Source organism: Balaenoptera borealis, assembly GCF_965194805.1.
Source record: "Balaenoptera borealis genome assembly, chromosome: 15".
Lineage (NCBI taxonomy): Eukaryota > Metazoa > Chordata > Mammalia > Artiodactyla > Balaenopteridae > Balaenoptera > Balaenoptera borealis.
The window spans coordinates 91,027,268-91,051,351 of NC_138871.1; the positions used below are offsets into that span (position 1 = coordinate 91,027,268).

Below are 24,084 nucleotides of genomic sequence, written 5' to 3' on the forward strand. Positions count from 1 at the left end.
GTGATTCAGTTATACATATATATTCTTTTTCATATTCTTTTCCATTATAGGTTATTACAAGATATTGAATGTGGTTCCCTGTGCTATACAGTAGGTCCTTGTTGTTTACCCGTTTTGTATACAGTAGTGTGTATATGTTAATCCCATACTCCCAATTTATCCCTCTCCCCCATCTTTCCCCATTGGCAACCAGGAGTTTGTTTTCTATGTCTGTGAATCTCTTTCTGTTTTGGAAATAAGTTCATTTGTTTCTCTTTTTTTTTGGATTCCACATATAAGTGATATCATATGATATTTGTCTTTGGCTTACTTCACTTATGAGAAACAGAAAGAGTAATGATAACCTCTAGGTCCATCCATGTTGTTGCAACTGGCATTATTTCATTCTTTTTTATGGCTGAGTGATATTCCATTGTATATATGTACCACATCTTCTTTATCCATTCACCTGTCAATGGACATGTAGGTTGCTTCCATGTCCTGGCTATTGTAAATAGTGCTGAATATTGGGGTGCATGTATCTTTTTGAGTTATAGTTTTTTCAGGATACTTGCCCAGGAGTGGGATTGCTGGATCATATGACAACTCTATTTTTAGTTTTTTAAGGAATCTCCATACTGTTTTCCATAATGGCTACACACCAATTTACATTCCCACCAACAGTGTAGAAGGGTTCCCTTTTCTCTACACCCTCTTCAGCATTTATTATTTGTAGAGTTTTTGATGATGGCCATTCTGACAGGTGTGAGGTGATACCTCGTGGTGGTTTTGATTTGCATTTTTCTAATAATTAGCAATGTTGAGCATCTTTTCATGTGCCTCTTGGCCATCTGGATGTCTTCTTTGGAGATATGTCTATTTGGGTCTTCTGCCCGTTTTTTGATTGGGTTGTGTGTTTTTTTGATATTGAGTTCTGTGAGCTGTTTGTATCTTTTGGAGATTAATCCCTTGTCGGTTGCATCATTTGCAAGTATTTTCTCCCATTCCGTGGTTTGTCTTTTCAGTTCTTCTTATCAATCTTAACTACTGTAATTCAAGGTAGCAGCACTGACGCAACTTCAGGAGCTCCCCAGTATCCCTTCAGTACCGAGTATCACAGCAGCATTGAATGTCCCTGTAATGTTGAGTCACAGCAGTATTGAGTATCACAGCAATATTGAGTGTCACAGTAGTATTAAGCATGGCTGCAGTACTAAGTATACCTGCAGCATCGGCTGTTGCTACGGTATTAAGTACTGCTGCAGTGTCTAGTACCTGTGCTAGCACAAAGTGGAACAATCACTTGCTAATGATGTCAGAGTTGCTGCCTCCAGTGTTGAATTCGTCTGGACTAAATGCAGACCAAAACGTCCGTGTTGCTGTGTTGTTGTTAAATGTGACCCAGAGCACTCTTGTCAACTTGTAAATATCAAGACCGATAAAGTGGAAACCGGTATGCTGTTTGTTGACAGTCTAAGCACGCGCGGTGTTCATTTCCAGCAGTTTCCTCTCTGGACGTGTTCTCTAAGCTGATGTAAGTAGGATGCTTAAGAGGCTTCTCTCCTCACCTGGCAGAGTTGTGCTCACGTAGCAGGTGGGAAGTCCGGTCATATTCTGACCTCGTGCCTGTCACTGACTCTCTCTGGCCTTAGCTTCTTCCTTTTCTAGGTGAAGGGGTAGATGGAGTGATTGCTGGGGTCCTCTCTCCTCCAGACTCTGCTGTTCTGAGAGTGTTGTCTTAGGAGTAGCCCAGCACGTGGTTCCCCAGGCCGTCATGAACTGGCCACTTCAGGAACCCTTTTAACCATCCGAGATTTTTAGCTCAAATAGGAAGGGTCAAAGTGAATTTATAGAGCAGTTTAATTTGTCGATCTCACTGCCAAGGAGTACACTGGCTGTTGGGGTGATTTTATCTGACATTCTCAACATTCTCCCCCTTCCAGTCTTATAGGTGGCAGGTGTAGTAAATGCTGTTTTGCAGATGGAAAGGCAAGGGCAAGCATTTCATTGAAAGCCGGGTACTGGTGGAACCAACCTGAAGACCAGGAGGCTGATAGCAAAATCATCAGTAATACCAATCAATAGAAAGCAATGTATTGAACACCCACTCCTTCATTGGCACAGTGGCAATTTAGAATAATTAATTCTATGGTACACCCTAATGTCAAGGAGGAAACAGTTAAATTGAGATGATAAAATGAACACACATGAAAAAGCCAGTAACAATATAGTTACAAAAAGGACGCTAAGTATCTGATGGTGCAGAGCTTTTAAAGCAGAGGATCCTGAATTCCAGACTGACCAGGAGTGACTTTATGGAAAAAGCAGAACTTGACATGGTCTGGGAGGGTCAGTGTGAGAGGAAATAGAGAAGTAGGGCTGGAAGGAAGGAGGGGAGGAAGGAGGGGAGGGGGGAGGGGAAAGCAGGTGCTGCTGGCTCTACGCTCATACCAGGGCTGCTTTAGTTGAATTCTTTTGACTTTGGAAGAACAGAGAAACACAGGTTATTTCAGGTGAAAAGAAAAATGGGAGGGGGATACTGTAAGAATTTCACGATTTCTTTTAAAATACAAGAAACAGTCTCAGCAGTCAGTTAACCAAATATTCTGGAAAGCGGGTTTGGGAAAAGGGTGCTAGTTTCTCTGTGTCTCCACCCATCCTCCCTGGTGGACGTCAGCCCTGTGGACCACGGACCCACCAGGCTGCTGCCTTCCCCTGGGGAAGTGTTCTTCTTGAGTCAAAATAAATTACGCAGTGATTATTTTATGTTTTATTTGAATCTTTAAACTGCCATTCAAGGCAATAAGTATTTCATTACAGGCCACATCATTTAAAATGATAAAAAAAGAAAACTCATAAAGCAAGTCTCTATCTTCCAGAAACAGAATTTTTTTAATTCTCTAAAGCCATAAGGTCAAGTAAATATTTTGAAAATTTATTCATTGAATGTCTTACAATGCCTAGAACATTTATGTCACATTTAACTTAAAAATATATACTTTTCAAATCAGTCTGACTCTTGTTTACAATACTCTACAGAGAATAAAAGAACAAAATTAAGGAAATATGTCAACATGTAGTCAAAACTGAATTGGTTTTATTAATATATATGTTGTTGAAAAGATATCAGGAAGATTTCTGGAATGCCAGCCATTTAATTGAATAATTCAGTGAAGTAAGTTACTTCTGCAGTATTTTTAAATACCTTTATATATTCTAAAGACATGTAGGACCCCTTTAAAAGTTCAGCGGTAAAGAGGGATGTCAACAGTACACAAGACAAGAGGAGGGAGAAAATAACAAAAAGAGAGCTCAGATTTCCGGAACACCTTCCACATAGTCAGAAGGTATTTTATATATATTTTTATGTTTTTCATTTGCTGTCAAGAGTCTGAATTAGGCATTACTGTGCCCATCTTACAGATGGAAAAATTGAGGCTGGTAGGGATTAAATAAGCTGCCCAAAGTTGAACAGTTGTGTGATCTTGAGCAAGTTACTTAAGTGTATGTTCTCAGCAGAGTCGCTTTTGTGTTTATGTAGCTCTGATGCTGTTCACAGACTCTCCGCCTGTGTGATGACCCGGACCCTCTGCCGTCTGCGTAGATACGGCCCAGCCTTCCAGGCCAGGTTCAAAACCCACCTCCTGCTGCGACATCCATCCTGGCCCAGGTCGCTCTTCTCCCACTCCTGTGGCCTCCCGGGGGCTCCGAGTGCTGTCCCGGGGTTGCAGGTTTCTCTGCTCCCACCCCCTCCAGCCAGACAGGGAGCCCCGGGGGACCAGCTCAGGCCTCCTCGGAGGCCTCAGGGCACTTGGACAGTCCTCTGTCCTCTGCGTCTCCTTCCGTCAGCCCCCCTCCCTTTCCTCAAATGCCCGTCTTCCTCGGGGTCTGTCAGTCCTCTCTCTCCACTCCTCCCCAGGAAGCCAGCTCCGTCCCGCCGTGCTCTGACCACCCCAAACCAGTGTTGCCAGCCAGACCTCTCTCCTGGGTCCACCCCCTGCTGCTATGGAAGCTGGGACAGCTCACGTTTAGCCCACCCGAGTCAGCCTGATCTTCCTGCCCTTCTCCCACCAAAAAACCCAACAAAATCCCGAGTCTTCGCATCCTCCACATCCGTGGGTGTGAGCCTGGGCTCCTCCAGCTCCTTCACCACACTGCAGCCACAGGAAGGGTGTTTATAGTGCAAAAACGACGCCCTGTTGAACTCTTCCCACTGACCGCCTTGTGACGGGCACCTCCGTCTCCAGGGCTGTCCCTCGCCATCCCACGGATGCAGTCACACTACCCTCTGTCTCTGTCTCTCTCTCTCTGTGTCTTTCTCTCCTGCCCCATCCGTATCAGTTCCTCTGTGAAGCCTTCCTGACCCTCCGTCCTCTCCACGAGGGTGACTCTCTCTGCTCCTGTCCTGTGAAGTGAGGGCTGTGTCTGCAGTGCTCAAGGGAACGTTTCCTGAACAAATGAATCCATCTATTCATTCAGCAGCATTTATGGCGAGCCTACCTACCACATGATAGATGTCAGAGAAGCAAATGTGTCAATGGATCCTCACTAGAGCCCAGTGAGGAAGGAGCCCAGCATCTCTCCCTCTTTAGAGATCAGAAGCCAAGACGGGGGGAGCGGGGAGGGTGTCAACACCTGTTTAGCGTTACTCAGCCTTGAGATTTTCAGCAAGGAGCTCAGGATCTGCCCTTCAAAATGGGAATTATAGTAGCACCTGTCTCACAGGGTCATTGTAGAGTTTAATGGATCCGTATATGTAAAGATTTTAGGAAACACCAGGCACATAGTAAGTGATCTGTGAGTGGTGTTGGCATTAGCCGAGCTGACAGTAGAACCCAAGACTCCAGAATCATGTTCAAATAGAATCTCTCTTATTTCAAAATAATTATCTACCCTTGACACATTGAGGCTCTTCAAGCAACACAGGAAAAATATCACCCATAAGAGCAGAGACCACAAAGAACCCCATCGTGAGCCTCGGAAGTGACCGTGGCCTTTCTAGGCTCCACGAGCATTGCCCTCAGCGGGGAGAGGCCAGAGCCAAGATCGTCTCATCCTACATCCTTGTCTCCTGTCAGCAGCTGTAATAAGAGGGCTGCGAGCAGGGCACACTCGGCCAAACGTGTTTTTCAGTTTCTGAGACTCTGTCCCCTGTTTGTATTAAAATTGAAGACGTGAAAATGTCAAGCAAAAGACCATTAAAAATAACACGGAAATTGGCCTCGAGAGCATGTAATACACAATATTTTATATATGTGTTCGCTGCAGAAACTCTGGAAACTCCGTGGCAGGTAACCAATTTTCTAGAATAACCTGACACAAAAGACTAAACGCTGTTTAAATCAAGTTAACATCAAAAGGACTGTAAAAGCTTCAGCAACTAAAAGACCTACCAAGACACCCAAACGGGTAGAGTAGCTGCAGAATAGCAAAGCCTGGAGGCTGATTGGCAACTTTAAGTAACTCAAGGAGGTTAAAGCATGAGCTGCCGTGATCTCATGAGTCATCATACTGGCACTTTGAAGTTTCCACTGTGTGAGAAACATATAAATGCATTTATGGTCATCTTCGAACGTTGCGTATTATATAGAGTGATAAGGATGCAGGAGAGAGCGTGTGAAGGAGTTGTCAGTACATTGCAGACGCCGACCTGGCCTCTGGGCTCACCTCTCTGCTCGGAGGCGGGCAGACCCGGCAGGTCCAACAGCTACTCATGCCGGCAGCGGCTCAGCTACAGGGGTCAGCAGAGACATTCACCCCAGCAGCACCCTTGTCCTTCAGGGGCGGCTGAGTCTGAGCCTGCTGTAAGTATACAGCATGTATTCCCTTGAGTGGCTGGGCCAGAAGACTGGGCTTTCTTGCAGTCACAGTTTTGTGAGCTGCCTCCCAAAGCTCAGCCCCTCCCTCCCTGTCCCCTACTCAGCTTCCCTCAGTGTCCAGTGAGAAGCCTTCCCATCGGTTTCTCACTCAGTAGATATTTACTGAGAACCTACTATGTCCAGCACAGTAGCCACTAGCCACATGTGGCTATTGAACTCTTGAAACGTGACTAGTGCATCTGATGAATTCATTTAAAAATCTCCTTTAATTTTATTAATTGGCTACATATGACTAGTGGCTACTGTAATGGATACTGCAGCTCTAAAAATAGAACAATCTCTTAAACATGGGCCATTTTCTCTGTCTCATGAAGGAGGAAGACAGTATGTCAACTGATAATCACACTAGGATGTGGTAAGTGCTTTCATTACTGATAAGTGGAGAAAACTACGGTTTGCTCATTCAGCAATATTCATGGAGTAGCCATCAAACACAAGGTTCCATTCGCTGCTATGGGAAACAGGCAGCTGTTCCCATGGTGGAGGCCTGACGACAGTGCTGAGACGCAGAATGGAGGAGTGCAACACCGACCGTGAATTCCAAACCCTAAGTGAAGCTTGGACCCTCCTGCGCAGGTGAAGCGCCAGCCATGGCGCCTGCCAAGTTCTCTACCTGGGGTTTCATGTTGGCACCAGATTCCCAATTTTTCCTAAGACTCTGCCATTTGTTCTGTCATGCTAGGGACATTCCAGAACCGTGGGGGGTTGTTGGTTTTTTCGAAAGACTCGTGTGTGTTGATAGACATGAGCCCGGATGAATCTGGAGGAGGTTGCAGCTGGAAAGCAGTCTGGCTTTTCCAGCACTTGGGCCAGCAGCCCCTGCTAGGTGAAAGAGAAGCAACACCCGCTCTTCCTCAGCTGTGCAAGTTCTGCCCTGCTGGCCACCCCATCAGCAGATGTGAGGTCCACTTATGGGTTTGGGAGGCTCCACACTCCCCAATGCGTGTCCCAGAGTCACTTCCCAAGGCTTCACTTTGAAACATTCCAAACCACTGGGTTTCATAGACCAGGAAGCGTCTGTCTATGGGAGTGGGTTCTTCATCCAGGAGCTGTTTGGCACAAGTAAAATGAAATCTGTCCTGTGGGCTTGAATTTGGTTGTCGTGTTTAAAGTAGATACCAGAAACTCACAGTCAGTGTGAATGGGTCAAACAGAGAAGGGACAAAACTAATCTGTTTGTAGGAAGAGCGCGATTTTATTTCCAGTTTACATTAGTAGCTGTAGAAAAAAGCTTGAGCATCAAACCATGTAAACTGGCAGGAGACACTGGAAGCTTGAGGCCAGCTAATTCCAGAAAGTTGGAAAAAATGAATCCAAATGGTTTACAAAATGTAGGATAAGGAAGTAAAACCAATTCAGGTAAAAATAGAAGGGCAGTCTCCATTCTCCTACTCTGAATTTTGCAACCCTACCGTCTAAGGTCTGAGCTCCCCATTGGCATCTTGCGATCTGGGGCTGCTGAGAGGGGAGAGAATCAACAAGAAGCCCACCATAGTGCTGGGTTTACACCATCTACAGACATTCCCATTGCCAAGTGGAGGTGGGGCCGTTTTGAGTAACGTGACTGAATAGCACAAGGTCAACTGTTCTCCCATCATTTCCCAGCATCTGAATGAATCTGATAGTGAAAGCAGGCCAGTTGTCTGTCTCAGTGAACACCTGGTGTGCAGGTAGCACTGATGCAGAACAGACACATTCAACAATTTGTTGATGAACTAAGACAAGAGAGAAGAGTTTTGGGAAGGTAACAGTAGTCCTCATGAGCTGCCAGATCACAGACAGGGCCCGAAGAAAAAGAATACTTATTGTTACACTTACTAATTTATTCAGATAAATGCAGAGTGAATACACTAACAAGTCCACTCAGATCCAGGACCACGTCTTGAGAAGATTCGCTGGAATGGAAGTTGGACTTGACCAATTGTCAGGGATGGAGGCAGGGAGGATTCAGTCCTTCAGTGCTATGGAATATTTGGCTGAGATTATTGACTCAGATTCTCCCCAAATCCATGTAAATGTTCACATAAGAGAAATCTCAGATACCTGTTTATTTCCTATTAGAAACACTCTCTAGACCAAAATTTGTTTCCTTCAGTTTTTTCTGATTATAATAAACATTATTTGTTTTGATTATTGTATTTTTACAACATGAGAACAGTCAAAAGGCAGAAGACTCATCACTCTGTGTTTCATGGGTGGGAGCTCTGCCTGCTTCCCCCGCCCCTGACCCTATCTCGTCTCTCACACCCTCTATCTGTCCTCACTGCACCTGCTGTCAGCTTCCCAACATGCAAATGTGATCGCATCATCGATTGCATGGAGGAACTCAAATAACTCCCGTCATTAGCCTGCAAGGATGGTCTGACCCTGCAGGGCTCTCAGTTCTTCGTGCCATCCTCCCAGTCCCTCCCAGATATCTGGGCATCTCCTTTGAGGCCTGTCTCCAGCGTCGCCTCTTCCTGGGGACGCCCCAGCTCCCTTGGCTGGCCACCCCTCTATTTTATGACATAGTGCCCTCTCTATACTTTTATCATAGTGTCTGTCACACTCTCTATTCACTCAACAACTATTGGATGAGTGCCCACGACTCCCCGGGCATTTGGTGCACGGTGGTAAACAGTGGCCAGAGGTTCTAAAGCAGAATTACTGCCATGTCTGAGTCCCCATTGGACCATAAGTGACTTGAAGGGTGGATCTGTGCCTTTCACCTCTGAGTCTCCTGCACAGCACAGGGCCCAGCAAAGAGGAAGCTCCCAAAATAAATACACACTGGGTGGGTTCATGCCTGAATGAATATTTACCATTCCTAGGTCCAAAAGTAAGCTAATCATAGTCTGCAGGAATCCCCTATCAAAGTGTTCACTTAGTGATGAAGATCACACATCTCATTTTAGACACACAGAATAATTGCCAACAGCATTTTCCCGGATGTCTTTTCTCCCCATTGCTTGCAGTATATATACACATAGAGTTTTCAGGAAGAAGAAGACTCTAATTAGCAACAATGCTTTGGAAAATTGCCCTTTTTCAAGGAAAGGTTATGAGCTCTTGCTGTAAGGGTCTTACCCAAGTTTGGGCCAATTTTAGCATGATTAGTGCTGACTGCCAAATACACCAAGTCCGCTTTCTGTGACGCCAGGGCAGGACTGACACCTTCTACAGAGTTTGAAACTTGCTCCCATCAAAGGCATTTACGGTCCATCTCCTTTGAGTGGTCATTCTGTCTACAGATATAATTTTATCTCGAGAATGTACAAATCCAAATATATCCAAAGCTTTTTTGCAACTTCTATATTTTCGTATTTCACAAAAATGTATACATGTTAATATCGTACGCATGAACTAATTCTTTTTTTTAAATGTGCGTCGCACACCGTGTGCATTTGGTAAGATGTTTAGCGGACTTGTGTTGTCAGTTACATGATGTTGTGCACGTGCTTCGTAAACCATCCCCGGGGGGTGCTGTGCGGATCCCCGTGTGATCACGTGGATGGTAGCGATAAGGGGCGAGGAGAGGAGGGAAAGTGTTAGCAGCAGCAGACGCAAGCCAGCTGTGTCTCTGTGCAATACTGCTCTGTGCACAGGTGCCGGCACACCCGCGGGAGTCCTGTGCTCACATCCTTTCTGCATTCGTGCCGAACCTCAGCCTCTTCACCCAGGACTCCCGTTGCCCTGAGATCCTCAAAGATAGTAACTCAGATCTTCCCTCTCTTTTTTTCACAGCGTGTATGGCTGCCCCTTGGCTAAAAAAAGAAAAACACAAGACAAGCAGCCCCAGGAACCTGCTCCCAAGCGGAAACCGTTTGCGGTGAAAGCGGACAGCTCGTCGGTGGATGAGTGTTACGACAGCGACGGCACGGAGGACGGCGACGACAAGGAGGACGACGAGGAGGAGGACGACTCAGACGAGGACGACGAGCAGAGGGAGGACGAGGACGAGGATGACGAGGGGGACCGGGAGGAGGAGGAGGAGATGGAGGAGGAGGACGAGGAGGAGGACGAGGACGGCGAGGACGTGGAGGAGGACGAGGACGACGAGGACGACGAGGAGGACGAGGACGAGGACGAGGACGAGAACGGTAACCTTTAACCTCGCAGCCGAGGGCCGAGTGGTGGGCGGGGCCCGTTCCGCGGCGCATGCGTGGTTGATGCCCACGGGATCAGGCGGCCGGGGGCAGCGCCGGGAGGAGCCTTCCCTTTCCTTTTAGAGAATTTCTGTAAATCATCCATCAGACGTGAGATGTCGTTTCTCAGACTGGTCATCCCCCAGGTTTGCTGAAATATCTGTGGTGTGCACACGTTTGTTTAGCTCAGCGACTTTCATCGAGAGAGTTCCGTTTGCCTTTTCTCGGGGGCTCCACCCGAGAGATCCCGTCCTGAGCCACCCCGGGGGCTGTGGTGTTGGCACTGGCAGCCCGCGTGCCTCCCGGGAGCTGGCAGCCTGTGTGGCCCCTGCTGCATGAGCTGGTGACGCAGGTCTGTCCGTCGGTTGCCAAGGCTTTCCTTTAGTGGCCGTCAGGCATGGGGACGAGGGGGAGCCCGGCTGTGACGAGGTAGTGAATCAGCCCGTCATCTGCTTCCACGCTCAAGAACTGTGTTTCTGATCCAGGGAGACAGACCCATGAAGAGCACGCTGGGCAGGGTAGAGGCATCTTTGGGGCAAAAATTTCAGGTGGTTTTGCTTTTGCATCCAGCTTACTGTTAGTGTCAGACTCAGATATAGGACTTCAAAGCCAATCCCTTCACAAAAGTCCTTTCTTTTCTAGAAAGAAGTGGCAGGTTGCTGAAGAGTCTTGTTCTAGGCTTTACGGGCTTAGAGTTTGCCTCAGAGAAACGGCAAAGCAGGTTTAAAAAGTGAAGGGAATATGTTTTCCTTACACTTCTTCCTTGGGCTCAAAGCTCTTCAAGAATCTGAATTCTGAGAAAGGCTAATTCCTCAACGCAAAGGACAGTGGTTTCAGCCAATGGAGAGAGAGTTTTTAGATCAGGCAGGTGTGAGTTGGTTGTTTCTAATCCCGTGGAGTTGGCATGAATCAACTTTCCTCCTTCAGAGGTTACACTAGTTTGTTCCAGGAAACCTGGCTTTCATGAAAGAATCCTCGATTGTTACTGTAGTTTAGCGTCCTTATGAAAACAATTGACTGCTTAACTTACATGGATAATACAAACATATCTGTATATAAATGTATACACACATACACACGCACACACACACACGCATAAACTTCATGCATTAAAATCTGGCGTCCCCAGGTTATTTTTCTCGTCTTGTTGTTATAGATCGTGGTGTGGAGGCAGCCTAAGGAGTAGCATCGGAACACACCCACAGACACACACCGCTCGCTCTGCTAAGCAGACTGTGGTGTCATTAATGAGACGATGGGACTTTCATGCTGAGTATTAAAAACAGCAGCTCTGGGTAATATGTGGAAAGTTGGAGAATCGACCAATTTGGCAAATTATTGCTGGACCCTGTATTACATGTGTGTAGTTCTGGGTGAAATCATTCATTGCTGAGGCTGACTCGTGATTTGTAGCTTAACCATGGCTTCTTATGAAGATAGTATAAAATGCTGCTCTTTCATATTCTCTTTCTATGCTTAGAAAGCGGTAGACATTAATATTTGAAGTTATGGATGTTTGTGGCTGTGGTGAATTAGGGTGAGAGATATTTGCACATAGGCATCATTTAACCAAGTGCCTTAACCAGAGTCTAGGGTCTGCTCTCCGTTTGCTAGAACTAAACTTTCAATTTTAATTTACTTAGGGCCATGTTTTAAATAATCTACTTTTAAAAGTGCAAAATGACATATTTTGAAAAAGGGATCACAGGTTTATTGAAACAGCTTTAGCATGTGACTGCACTGGCTTCATTCACTCTGACTTGAACGCTTAGAGTTGTTTTAAAAAGTGAGAAGGCAAACCAAAGATAAAGACATTTTTCTAGGAAAATTCATGTAAGTGGGCATAATCAAGGGTGCATGATAGAGCCATGAAACAATTGCACAATTATAACGTCGGCCCCAGAATGTCTGATTATGTGACCCACCCTGCCTGGTGACCAGCACTCAGTGTTCTGCAGACATGAAGCCCAAGTCGGAGGCATGTAAGGAAGTTGGTTCCAGAAAGAAAATGCCCAGCAGGAGGATGAATGATCAACTGTTGGTCCCTGGTGGCAGGATTCATATTCAGCTCTGGATTCTCCAGCTAAACACCTTCTAGAATCATCTATTCTTCGAACTTTAAAGGAATCAACCAAAACTACTAACGAGAGGTGCAGCTGTGGTGGCCATTTGTGGGTCATCAGGCTACCTCTTCTGCTGTAAGACAAATATGTCCATTTTACCAAATACTTTGGCAGTAAAGTGTAATAAGCTACTCCCTTTTAGACAGCCTCTCACCAAGTCCTAAGTCCCAAGGAGTCGTTGAATCAAAGGTAGCCCATATGATGGACCCTGAACTGTGGTTCTGATTGCTCTAAGTTCTGAGCAGGAAGACCCAAAGGCTTGCTTGATTTCCAAGTCAAACAAAAGCATCCCTCCTAAGAAGAAACCACTTCCGAGGCCTGATTCCTGGAGAGGGTTTCACCAAGCTTTTCTGTCACAGGGAGAAATCTCCCCTGGAGGAGCCCACGAACAGGTGTTCCAAGACCCCATGTAGCCAATATCACACAAAGATATGCCAGGTGGATTATCTAGTGGGTTATTTCATAACCCCCAGGGTCAGGAATCTTCAGGAAGGTTCTAGATCAAGGAGACACAGCTCTGCTGATGAAGTGCTCATTTTACATGATCAAACTCCTAGCTGTGTGTGACTTAACGACAGTCAGGCTTTGAAAGGCATGTGTCCATCCATCTCCCATTTTCATGTCCTCCCAAATGCATTTTATTTTACCTGATGGCTACGTTTAGTGCCAAAATCACTATCAGTCTGTGTGAGTATCTGCCCCCATAGCCGTGTCTGTAACATGAGAAACTCATTTCAGGATACCGCACATTGCATGTCTTTGTCCCCTCCTTGTATTGGCAGTAATTGTTTCTGAAAAACTGAGGAAGGTACTTTCTGTGTCTGGTGACCAGAGTTCTGGGTCAGCATCTCGAAGTCGGTCTTGCGTGTCCTTTGTTGACATTCTTGGCAGCTCTTGCATTGCTGAGCCAGCAGCAGATCCTCTCCAAGGGGGACTGTGCCTCTTTCTTAGTAAACTGAAGCACAGACAGTGACTGACAGTTAACAGAGTGAGAAGCAAGACAGGCAGGACTCGGTGCGCGGAGGCATCTCGGGCGCCGAGGGGCTGCTCATAGGACCCGTCACAGCAGCTGATAGTCACCCAAGGAAACCAGGGCAGCCAGGTGGAGTCACACGGACAAAGCTTAAGCTGCCCTCGGCCTCACTAGTAGCTACAAAGTCTCAGACTATTTCTACCATTCTCCACCCCTATTATAAACTGAAATGTGAAGTTTATTGAGAGGTTTTGTTACAGAGAAAACAAATGCTTATAAGCCACCAAATTATTACATAGGAACCCACCGATTACAGAAGGACTATTATTTATAACTTGCAAATTAGCTGTTTATTCTAATTCCAAGAATCCTCTGGCATTGTAGTTACACGTGAACCAAAATATTACTAATAATGTACATTTCCAGTCAGTATAGTAATGTACACACTGTGTTTGATCTTCACAGTGACTGTGTAAGATGGGACAGGGTAGAAATTATTTCACTCTCATTGTGCTAATTAGAAACTGAGGGTCAGAAAGATAAGATTATTTTCAGCAAGTGGTAGATATATGGTCAAACTCTGTTGATGGTTTTTCTTACTTCAGAGCTCGTGTTCTTTTTATCACTCTCTGCTCATTTGAAGAACAGGATATGCTATCTGAGTAACTCATTTCAGATTACATTAAATGCATCACTAATTAATCAGAATTATATTTCGTCCAGTTGACCTATCATAGGCTGGTCTTTTGCATGAAGAATTTTATTTTCAAAATGCATGTAATGGTCTAAGGTGTAATTATGAGCTTAAAGTTCCCTCGTTATCCTAAAGTTGAGAAAGTTATTATTCAGGGGTCATAGCTTTTTCGAATAGCAGATTTTTTACATGGTATATAGTAAGTACCTTTTCAGAGTCTTATAATTTGAGAAATATAGATTCAATGGTTATTTAATGCCTAGTAAGTTACAGTTATTTTCATACTACAGCCCACTTAAAAGAATACACCTTTAAATAATAGATAGACTCACATATGTGTGTATAAAATAAGTGTGTGTATTTAAATCTCCTTATGAGTATATATTGTATCTGCCCACTGACAGGAAAGAAAATTCCATGAGGAAGAACATAGAAATTTGCTGTCCAGATGACAGAAAATGTTCATGTCCACAGCCATTTTTAACACATAACTGTTTCTTTTTTGTGTGATTTGCTCTGGTTATAACTTTATTTTTTTTTAATGTTCATTGGAGTATAGTCGATTTACAATGTTGTATTAGTTTCTGGTGTACAGCAAACTGAGTCAGTTATATATATACATATATCCACTCTTTTTAAAATTCTTTTCCCATATAGGCCATTGCAGAGTATTGAGTAGAGTTGCCTGTGCTATACAGTAGGTCCTTATTAGTTATCTATTTTATATATAGTAGTGTGTATATGTCCATCCCAATCTCCCAGTTTATTCCCCCCTTACCCCCAGTAACCATAAGTTTGCATAACTGTTTATTAATATATTCTGTTTCTGAAATACATTTGTAAATATGTAAGGTCCTTTCTTTGCTTACTCTTTATTGAATCTTGGGACTTTCTGGACAATTCAACTTTGAAGACAATTGACTTGGCCATTGGGTTAAATTAGGTAAAAATGCAAACACCTTCCTTTTCTAGAGGTTTTCTGGCTTCATGCTGTTCTATGTGTGAATTAGCCAAAGATGTGTGGTGGCCTCCTTGGAAGGTCACATCTAAGAAGGAATTGGGGGGTTTGAAGGGAAATGTGAATAATTACGTTGAGAATGTACAGTGTACAGCAGAGCTGCCCTGGGCAGGGGTTAGTGAGCTGACCAGAGGCTGAGTGTCCTGTGAGGTGTAGAGCCCAGCATGCTTTGGTCAGGTCACTGCAGCTCGCCTCTCCTGCCATCCGTGGACACCTTCACAATGGTGTGGTCAGTGCCTGTCACATTCTGACTCTGGGCTCTGTTTGCACCGCCCTCCCCAGCAAGCAAACCCACACGTAATCCAGCTTCTCTGCAGAAACTCAACTGTCTTTGAAGGGAACTCAAGACAAAACCCACCCTCACAGATACAACTTTTGTTTTAATTACCAAGTTTCCAGGGTTTTTTATTCCACACAGGATGATTCCCTAGGTGCCACGTTATTAAAGCATCATGACAACTTGCAATCAATGGGCTTGAATTTCCATAAGACAGGACAGAATGAGGAGGGTGAGGGTCTCTCACTGTGGCCTCCGACCTCCCCAAACTCCCTTTCAATGAGGCACTCGCACTGATCAGCCAGTTACCTCTTACCTCATTCTCAGGAAACGGCCCTGATGCAGGAAGCAAGTTGAGATACAGACAGACTGTGCATCAAAATTAGCCCCCCAGCTTTCTCCTGCAGTCAGCAGAAAACGCAGTGAGTTCTGTGACCAGCAGAGAAACCAAGGTGTGTTTAGTAGGCAAGGTCTCAACTGTGCACAGTTGGGAGAAAGAATATGATGACTTTTTATCATCCTAAAAATTAATCTCTCCCTCCATCCATGAAAGCGTTATTTTAGGCAGTTTAATATGTGAATACATTGAGTGTATGGCTCCACCACTCAGAAATGAGTAAAGGCAGAATTAGGCATTTCTAGGTATCAGTTTATGATAAAAATTAAACTTTCTTCTTGCAAACTAATTTTGCATAATTAGAAAATATAATTATATGTTATGTTTCACGAATTTTCAGACTCTTCAATACAAACCAGAAAACTTGCTAACAAGGTGAAGTCATGTACATTTGAGACGCAAGCAACATGCATAAAGTACGGGGAAAAATCTTTTTTTACATAATAATAAGAAATAATAGATGTAAGAGAGTAGACCTAACACATTTTTATTCAATTTTTTTTTTACTTAAAAGCTTTTAATGACATAACATATATTTAACAGATAGGGCACAAGTCGAGAGGTACAGGTCACATGACTGAACACCAGGCCTGAGTGACCACCTCCATGCTCGGGCCCAGCCTCTGGAGTTCATGCCTATCAATGCCATTTTGATTGTGTGGTAAGATGAAAATTGTCATTACAACCATTACAGTGACCGAGAAATGCACACTACGTACCAAATAGCAAGGTAATGAAGCAAATTATAACACAGTGTGGCAACACACAAGCAAGTGACCACTAGGGTAACATGACTTTGTCCAGTAAATGCTTTCTATTCCATTTGTTTTTAAGGTCCACTTGAAGGGATGACCAGCTTATTTCTTTATCTTAATTTGATTTTTATGCCAAATGCTAGCTTGGCAGAGGGTGGGATAAAGGTGGGAAGGCATGTCTTGTAGCTCTGGCTGCCCTGCTTCCCTCATTCTCCCTGGACTTCAGTTTGGCGTCCAGAGATTAGGGTGATAACACTTGCCCTTCACCCACCTCACTGCCTTGCTAAGCTTTAAGCTTTAAGGCAGGTGTGGTCCAGAGAGACGCTGGGGAGAGGCGAGCAATGCAGAGCTGCAAAGTAGTGACCGTAACTCAGGTGGCTTTTGCACGGTTCTCCTCTCTCAGGCACAAACTCAAGCTTGTCTGTAATTCTGAACCCAAGGTCCATGGCGATACCAAGCAAATATATTATGTACATCAAAGCTGCATTAATTTAAAAGACTCAGGGCCTGGTGACAGCTCACTTCAAAAACATGGAATGTGTTTTCTGTGTACACAGAAGTGCACTGGGTTCCATGGGGACACAAAAACTAAATAGATACCACGCTGTGCCAAAAAGAAACACACATAATATAGCATGAAAGAGGAATGTGTACATGGAAATATATACGTAGTGGTGCTTTACAAAGCGCAGAATTAGAAGCCATAAGCCGAGGTGGAGGCTTTAAAAGTTTGAGTTGAAAACAAGAACAAAAGTTTTCAGATTTGAAGATTGTTGAGCTTTAGATTAGGTTACCAAAGAACGCGGTAGTGTTTCCGAAAGGTCTTTTCCGTCTGATGGGGACTGAATCCGGTCGAAGAGAAAAACGGGGCCCCGCGCCTCCCAAGTTCTTCCCAATCAAGCATACTCGTTGGAATGGCCACATCACACCAGTATGTAAAACAGGAGGACCAAAGTTTTCACAGACTCATGTCCACTCCCTGATTTACAGCGTCAGCAGTAGCAAAAGCAACCTTGGTCTGCTGGGTCAGGGATGTTCAAGGTCATCCAGTTAATTTGGAAAGTCTCCGAGCTGTGTGTGTGTGCATGCGCGTGTATGTGTGTGTGATTAGAGAGAGAGAGAGAGTGAGAGAGGGATGCAGTTGGTTAGTGTGTTTCAGTCCGTCTCAGTCTGAAAACTACTGATTTCAAATAGCTCTTGTCTGGATTGGGGGGTATGACTATTCTATTTCTTAGTCTCCAAACTTGGATAAACCACATACCTAAAATGTCATCAAGTAGAAAGTTCCTCAAAACTTAGTGAATAAATAAAACTTTATCCACTCACATTCCATTAATTAAGATCCCTAATGAATAAAAACTTCAAGAAGCATAACTTACACATTCTACATTAAAAATTATTATGCAGCTTGGATCCCTTATGAAAACCATTATATTTGCCTTCAGTTTATCTCATTTAGCTTAAAGGACATTTTTACATCATGCTTCAGCTTATGAAATGGACAACTTCTAGAATCAATAAGCCAACAATCCTCTTCTGAGCTGTTGTAGTGACATTAGCCTGTGCTTTGGATGCTGTCGAGCTGGCAGAACTCTGCCCGGGCCCCCATGCCTCGCTCTGGGCCCAGGAAGCTGACTGTACACGCGTGAGGTCTGACTCGGGGCGTGAAAGGGGATGCATGGCCGTGACCTTCCCCTGTGCTGACGGGGCAGGTGACAGGGAGGGTCGGACTAGAGATGCACAGGGGCTGCATGCGGACACGGGCCACCCTCCTCCACCACAAACCCAGACGACGGGCTTTGCCCTGGAGACGATGCAGCAGATGTGCCAGGACCACCTTCTGTGCTCAGGGCATCCTTCCTGCACTGCAGACATGGCTCTCGGGAGTCGGGTCGGGACCAGACTGTCACCTTCCAAACCAGGGCCTGGTGCCCAGAGCCGCCGCGGGGCCCCAGGCATCACGGAGCTGTTCCTCGACTGCACAGAGATCTGGTGGTGGGTGGTTTATATCAAATCTGTGTTACTTAAGTCCACGTATAAATTATATATATATATATATATATTTTATACAAGTCAAAATCAGAGCTCAGCTCCCACTGAACTTCCGTGTGCTGGCCCTGCACGGGCCAACATGGTAGCCCCTGGGCACACGGGGCTGTTTAAATATAAATATGTTGAGTTTGAATCTAACTTAAATTAATTAAAATCACATAGTGTTGAAACTCCACATCCTTAGACCCACCAGCCTTTGTCCCCCAGCTCCTCCTCCCGGGGTACGGGCCCCTCATCCCTTGGGTCTCTGCCCAGAGGCCACCTTCTCGGCGAGCCTGGCCCAACTGCACCCGACGCGACCCCTGTCCGGGCCCCCTGTCCCCTCCCAGCACAGGCCACCCCCCGGCATCACTGCTTACAGTTATTTTCCGTTTGTTTCTCTCCCGGCCCCTACGCGGTGACGTCCCTGCCTCCTGGGTTCATCCTTCGGCTCCGAACAGCAGTTAAGTGAATAAATAAGCTGTATTTGTTCGTGCGCCCCAGGCCTGTCAGAACTGGCCTAACCAAAACTGTGACAATTAGAACATCTGTCTGTGATCTGATAAAAACTTGTCCTATGTCGTCCTCTCCGAAGTTTTTGCATCTTGAAGTCGGAGGAAGCTATCTCGAAAAGCCAATATTTGACCCAGTAAATGCCGCCGGATGGAGCTCCCCAGGCCTGCGTCCCCAGGCCTCCGTGTACCGCGTGAGAGCCACGCAGCTGCAGTGAATCGGCTGCCCCAGCCCCGGCCCCGGTCTGCCCCGAGGGTTGCTCTGCCTCAGACGACGGACATGATGCGCGGGTCTCTCCCACATGGTTCCTCTCCGGCTGAGGAAGGCTTTCAGGCGAGGCCGGGAGCTGAGATCTGGAACACGTTAGAAGCGCACAGCTCAGAGGGGAGCCTGGCGGGTTCCTGAAGCGGCCCTGTGCCGGGGCGCATCCTGCCCGGGCCCAGGGACAGCAGGGGCTGGAGGGACCCCTGTGTCCTGCTGCACAGGATCAGCTGATTTACACAGACAGGAGCAAATCCCAGCCCAGTAAGCCAGCTCCTCCGGGGAGAAGTAGGTCCAGCTGCTCCAAGCGCGGGCAGGCGTGGGGATGAGACCGCAGCCCGGAAACAGGCACAGAAGCAACAACACGCAGCTCAGAAAAACGGGCTGGGAACTGCATTCACTTCACCCACATCATCTCCCCCCACGACGCGCCCCGGTGAGAACAAAGCAACTACCTCTAATCACCCAGAAACCACCGTTAAAACTGTGAAAATAGATGGGGGTAGTCTGAGATTCCCCGCCAAAGTGAAAACAAGACAAACAACAACACTGTTAAGTAAGAAGGAACTAGAAAATGTGACGGGTAAGTCCAGAGAGGTGACAGACCTTGAATCTTCCAGCCACATCACCCGTCTGTTCCATTCTCACCTTCGAGATTCTCCTCTCATTCACACTGAACTTGGGGGGTGAGTGTGAAGGGGTCCTGGGAGCCCTCCAGCTCCGCACCCCACTGTTCAGATGGGGGAGAGGGAGCTTGAGGAGCAAGGGCTGCCGGGGCCCCAGTGCTGGCCATGGGAGAAGGGCTGTGCCCAGGATCCACCCTCCCAAGCTGCCGAGGCTGGCGCCTCCCCAGCAGAAGCTGTAGTGCGAGCAGCGCCTGGGCGAGCAGGAAGGCCTCTCCTACCACAGAGGGAAAGGGTCCACGACGTCTCAAAGAGGGTCGGGGGTATTTGCAGAAGGACCAAACTCACATCGCTGGTCTTGGGGACGGGGCTGCAGGAGTTACGTGTCATCAGAGGGTCCGAGTCCGTGGATCACTGAGGGGGTCGGTCTGTCCTCTGGTCCTTCCCTCCCCCGTCTCTGCACAACCTCATGCCTGGGTGTCCCTGACCCTCCCACCTTCCTACCCACTCGGTCCCCTCACGCTGCCCAGGACGCTGGTCCTAGGAACCCAGTCCAAGATGTTCCTAATTTCCGAATCTTTGCTCTGCATCAGAATGGACTTAAACTCCACCTGTCAGGACCCTCGTAGGTGACAGGCCAACGAAGCTGGCAATTCCGGCAGACATTTCAACACCTGGTGCTATAACTGGCCCTCAAACCTCAGCAAACCAGCGTAGAGGAGGAAGGCTCCGAACAGCGGCAGCAGCTCCGAGCGGCTGGCAGGCAGCAACCGTGGTGGATGGAGAGCTGGACGCCCGGCTGGGACTAGTCTAGAACGGGCCGTGTCGGCGAGGACGGGCAGGTCTGGCTGCTGTGGAAGGAGGCTGTGCCGGCCCAGCATCCTGGGGCGGCGTCCCGCCCTGTCACTTAGCAACAGGATGATGTGGAGAAAACGCCAGCCTCTCTGGGGCTCCGTGTTATCACCTTCGGAAGGACAGTAGGTGACACCTCCTTCTCATTGGGCCCCTGTGGGCATGAAATGAGGACTGACAGCCACAGGCCACGAGACTGACCACTGGGGCTGTGATTCTGTGTTCGCTCGATGGGGTTTGTGTGATGATCACCACTTTTGCTTCTTTCCTGTAGTTGCTGTGGCTATTAAAACACCATCATCTTCTCATTAGGATCTAATATATCATCACATTTCTGTACTTACAAGTCAAAAATGAATGTTCATATTTATTTCTATAATCAAAAAAGAAACACCTGTTGATGCCATAAGAAACTGTGGCCTTTGGTGATTTGAAACCCACGAGGGTGGACTCTTAGACCACGTCTTCTCTGACCTGGTAAATCTAGAGCAGTTTCTGCTTTGAAGAAGTGTCTCTTCTTTCTGTTTGTTCTTGTTTTTTTTTGTTTTTTTTGTTTTTCAGTCACTTTTCTATTTGCTAGCCTACAGCCTATTTTCATGGCTAGAAAGAACAGCAGTAACACAATCAGGTTTAGCACTAGACACTGAAAGAATTAAAAGGTGCGTCAGACATATTTTTTAGAGACAAAATACTAAACGAAGCCAGTGCTTGTATTTATAAAGTTATAATCCACAGAGTTCTAACCACAGCAAATTCCGGTCGTGAAGATGGAGACAAAATACCATATATGGCTCCATTTTTTTAAAGAAGTGTTTTTGGTTTTCTAATTGTAGCTACTGAGCCTAAATTGTTTATAACAATCTGATTCAAAGGAGATAAAATTCAGACCTACGACATTTTACAGAGCTCACACAGGAATCCAAAAATGCATGTAATTACAGTAAAAACAAGGTTTTTGTTTGATGAGGAAACACTGGGGAGACCCTGAGCCACTGAACCGCCTGTTCATAACTAGAAGGGTAAACCGCCTGAAAGCACAAAACCAGAGATGGAATTCCAAAAGCTCGCTGTGAATGATTTTGAATTCTGGAGGCTGAAGCTTAGAACCTGCTTGTTGACAGGCTGCCTGATGGATCCCTTCCATCCGCCCACATCATTGAGGCTTGACTTTATCTCACATGCGTTTTGAAAGAGTTAAATACCGATAACTTGAAAACGTCCATTAACCCGCCAGGATTTTCAGCCACTCATGCAGTCTCTCCAGACACCCCCAGTCTTACTGCTGGGGGTCCGGCAGCCTCGGAGGACACAGAGGTTGGTGACCAGGAGGAAGAGCCGAGCCTTGCTCAGTCAGACGCTAACCCAGTGTCCCTTGATGCCCCAGATTTCTCCTACAAGTAGGCAAAGTCCTCCACATCTGCTGTGTGGGCCCGGCCTCCCCGGAGACCTGCCACCAGGTGTGCAGGGCTCGTTCACATGCGGGTCTTTATGCGGCACAGAATTCTCGCGGTTCCAGTAAGGGCTCAGGCCTGGCTCGGGCCGCCAGCGTCACCCAGCCAGTAAGAGCAAAGGCCCGGCCTGGACCAGGAGGTGTAAGTTCCCCTGTCACTGTCACCCTGATGTGGCTACGCAGCAAAGGGCGGCCTGCAGGGTCCAGGTCTTCAGGAGGGAAAGGACCCCCCAGCTTGTTCGCAGGCTCCCTCACCTGTGTGGCTGGGAGGCCGTGTGAAGAAGCGTGTCCACCTTCCTTTAATCTCCTTGTAAAGCGATAAGGTCACCTAGCAAGGAGCGGAGACATGAACAGGCGCCTGATGATTGGAAAGCTGAGCCGTGTCCCTTTTCTGTGTGACACTGAGGGGAAACCACTTCCTCTTTGGGGCAAATGAATTGAAGATCATCCCGAGATTCTGAATTTGGAGACTTAATGAAAACCATGCGGATGACAAGTTTGGTAGGAAGGTGGGGAGTTTCATAGACTGTGGGCCTCATCAGCGTCAGGTTCCCATGCAGCCTTCGCTGTGGTTTAGGCGGGCGGGGGTGGAGGGCATAGCCTCTCTGCCCTGGTCTCTCCTTTCACTGACTTCCTCCTACTCCAAGCTCTTCAGGTGACAGGAGAGAGTGAGAAGGATATCAGGACAACGCCGCCTCTTACTTGACTCGGCTTCTGCTTAGAATCGACTTTCAGTGCTTCCAACGGTTGCACGTGGTGACTTGTTTTCAAACCACAACTTGTAGGTTCATCTGGTGGTTGGTTCTTGGTGGGTGCAGTGGTGCTGGCTCCCCAAAAATGCCAGTTTCGTGCAGAGGTAACGCAGCCTGGTCAGCTAGAGGCCGCTTCTCTGGTCAGCCCACGAATATAAAGACCAAAGTGCATAAATTGAGAGGAGAATATAAGTTACACTTTCAAGGGTTCCTGAAGGCAGGGGTGCCTTTGCGTCTTGAGAGCTTAGCTTAGCCCTGGGCCGTGTCGGGTGTGCATGTTGGGTGAACAATTCTACGGTATTTCTGATGCGTTCGCTGCTTTTGTTTTCCTCCCTCTTGATGCTCTTCGGGAAAACGTGTATCCTTATTCTAAGGAGATTGATTCCTAGGAATTATCCAGAAGAGATACAATATTTGTTTGGTGCAATGAGTGGTGCTGTCTGACTAATACACGGCAAATTTGATTTGCTGAGGTTTGGAGAGATGTGTTAGATTTCAAAAATGTGTTGGTTCTGTGTGTGGGCTAGCAAGGATGTTGTTCTCTGTTATTGATGTGCCGATGTCCAAACCTGGTTCACCAACAAAAGCCTGTTCTGAGGAGACAGCACAAAATCCATAAAGAAAACACTTGGGGTCCCTGAGTCAGCTCTGAGTCAGCTGGCATCTTCTACGAATCAATACGCCTCATTTCCTCATTAATAAGCTTTAAAAGTTCTTCTTACTCTGGTTGATTTAATCATAGAAACAAAGAATATATTTGAAAATGGCAGGCAGTTAACCAAATCCAACCTAAAGTAGGGGAGGGGTCCATCTGAGAATCCATTTAGTATTATCTATATTTTGCAATATACGTGGTAGCGATCACGTAACATGAGCGAGAGAGATCGTCCCAGATACGCCTTTAGTGTTGAACGGAATACATTTCAGATGGAACACAGGGGTTTCGTGTAATTTTTACCTTGGCCTTTTTTTCAATGCGTTTTCCTAAATATTTTTTGAGATTGGATATGCCACTTATTCACAGGTTGTTTCTACCAGCTCACCGCAGTTTCCCGAGGCTGTGGGGTGGATGCTGGGCAGTGTGTCACAGTGGCACCGAGTCGTCACAGTCACGCTTTTCGTTGGCATCTGGTCACTGCGTACTTTCCCCACCCACCCTCTCCAACCTGCTGAGATACGTATAAAGAACCACAGCGAATCAGAGTTCCCTTCTAAGCTTTTGCGGGGGCGTTCCTCTTGCTTCCCTGTGTATCTGGATAAGTTGTCTCTAGGGTAGAAAATTCAAAACCACTCCCAGCCCCAACGTGTGTTCCTGATACTGACCGCCCAGAGTCAGTGTCGGTGCGTCCCTGCAGGACCCTCCAGCACCTCGGGCTTTCTTCT

General features: G+C 46.5%; 1 protein-coding gene across 16 annotated transcripts in view; it reads left to right on the forward strand.

Annotated features, from left to right (window-relative positions):
* MYT1L (myelin transcription factor 1 like) overlaps positions 1 to 24,084 on the forward strand; it is a 417,355-nt gene that overhangs the window by 294,258 nt on the left and 99,013 nt on the right. For all 16 annotated transcript variants that reach the window (XM_082357086.1, XM_082357077.1, XM_082357080.1 and 13 more), the window contains one exon: positions 9,582 to 9,937. In XM_082357086.1, coding sequence (XP_082213212.1) covers positions 9,582 to 9,937 — 356 coding nt within the window. The remainder of the gene's footprint in view (positions 1 to 9,581; positions 9,938 to 24,084) is intronic.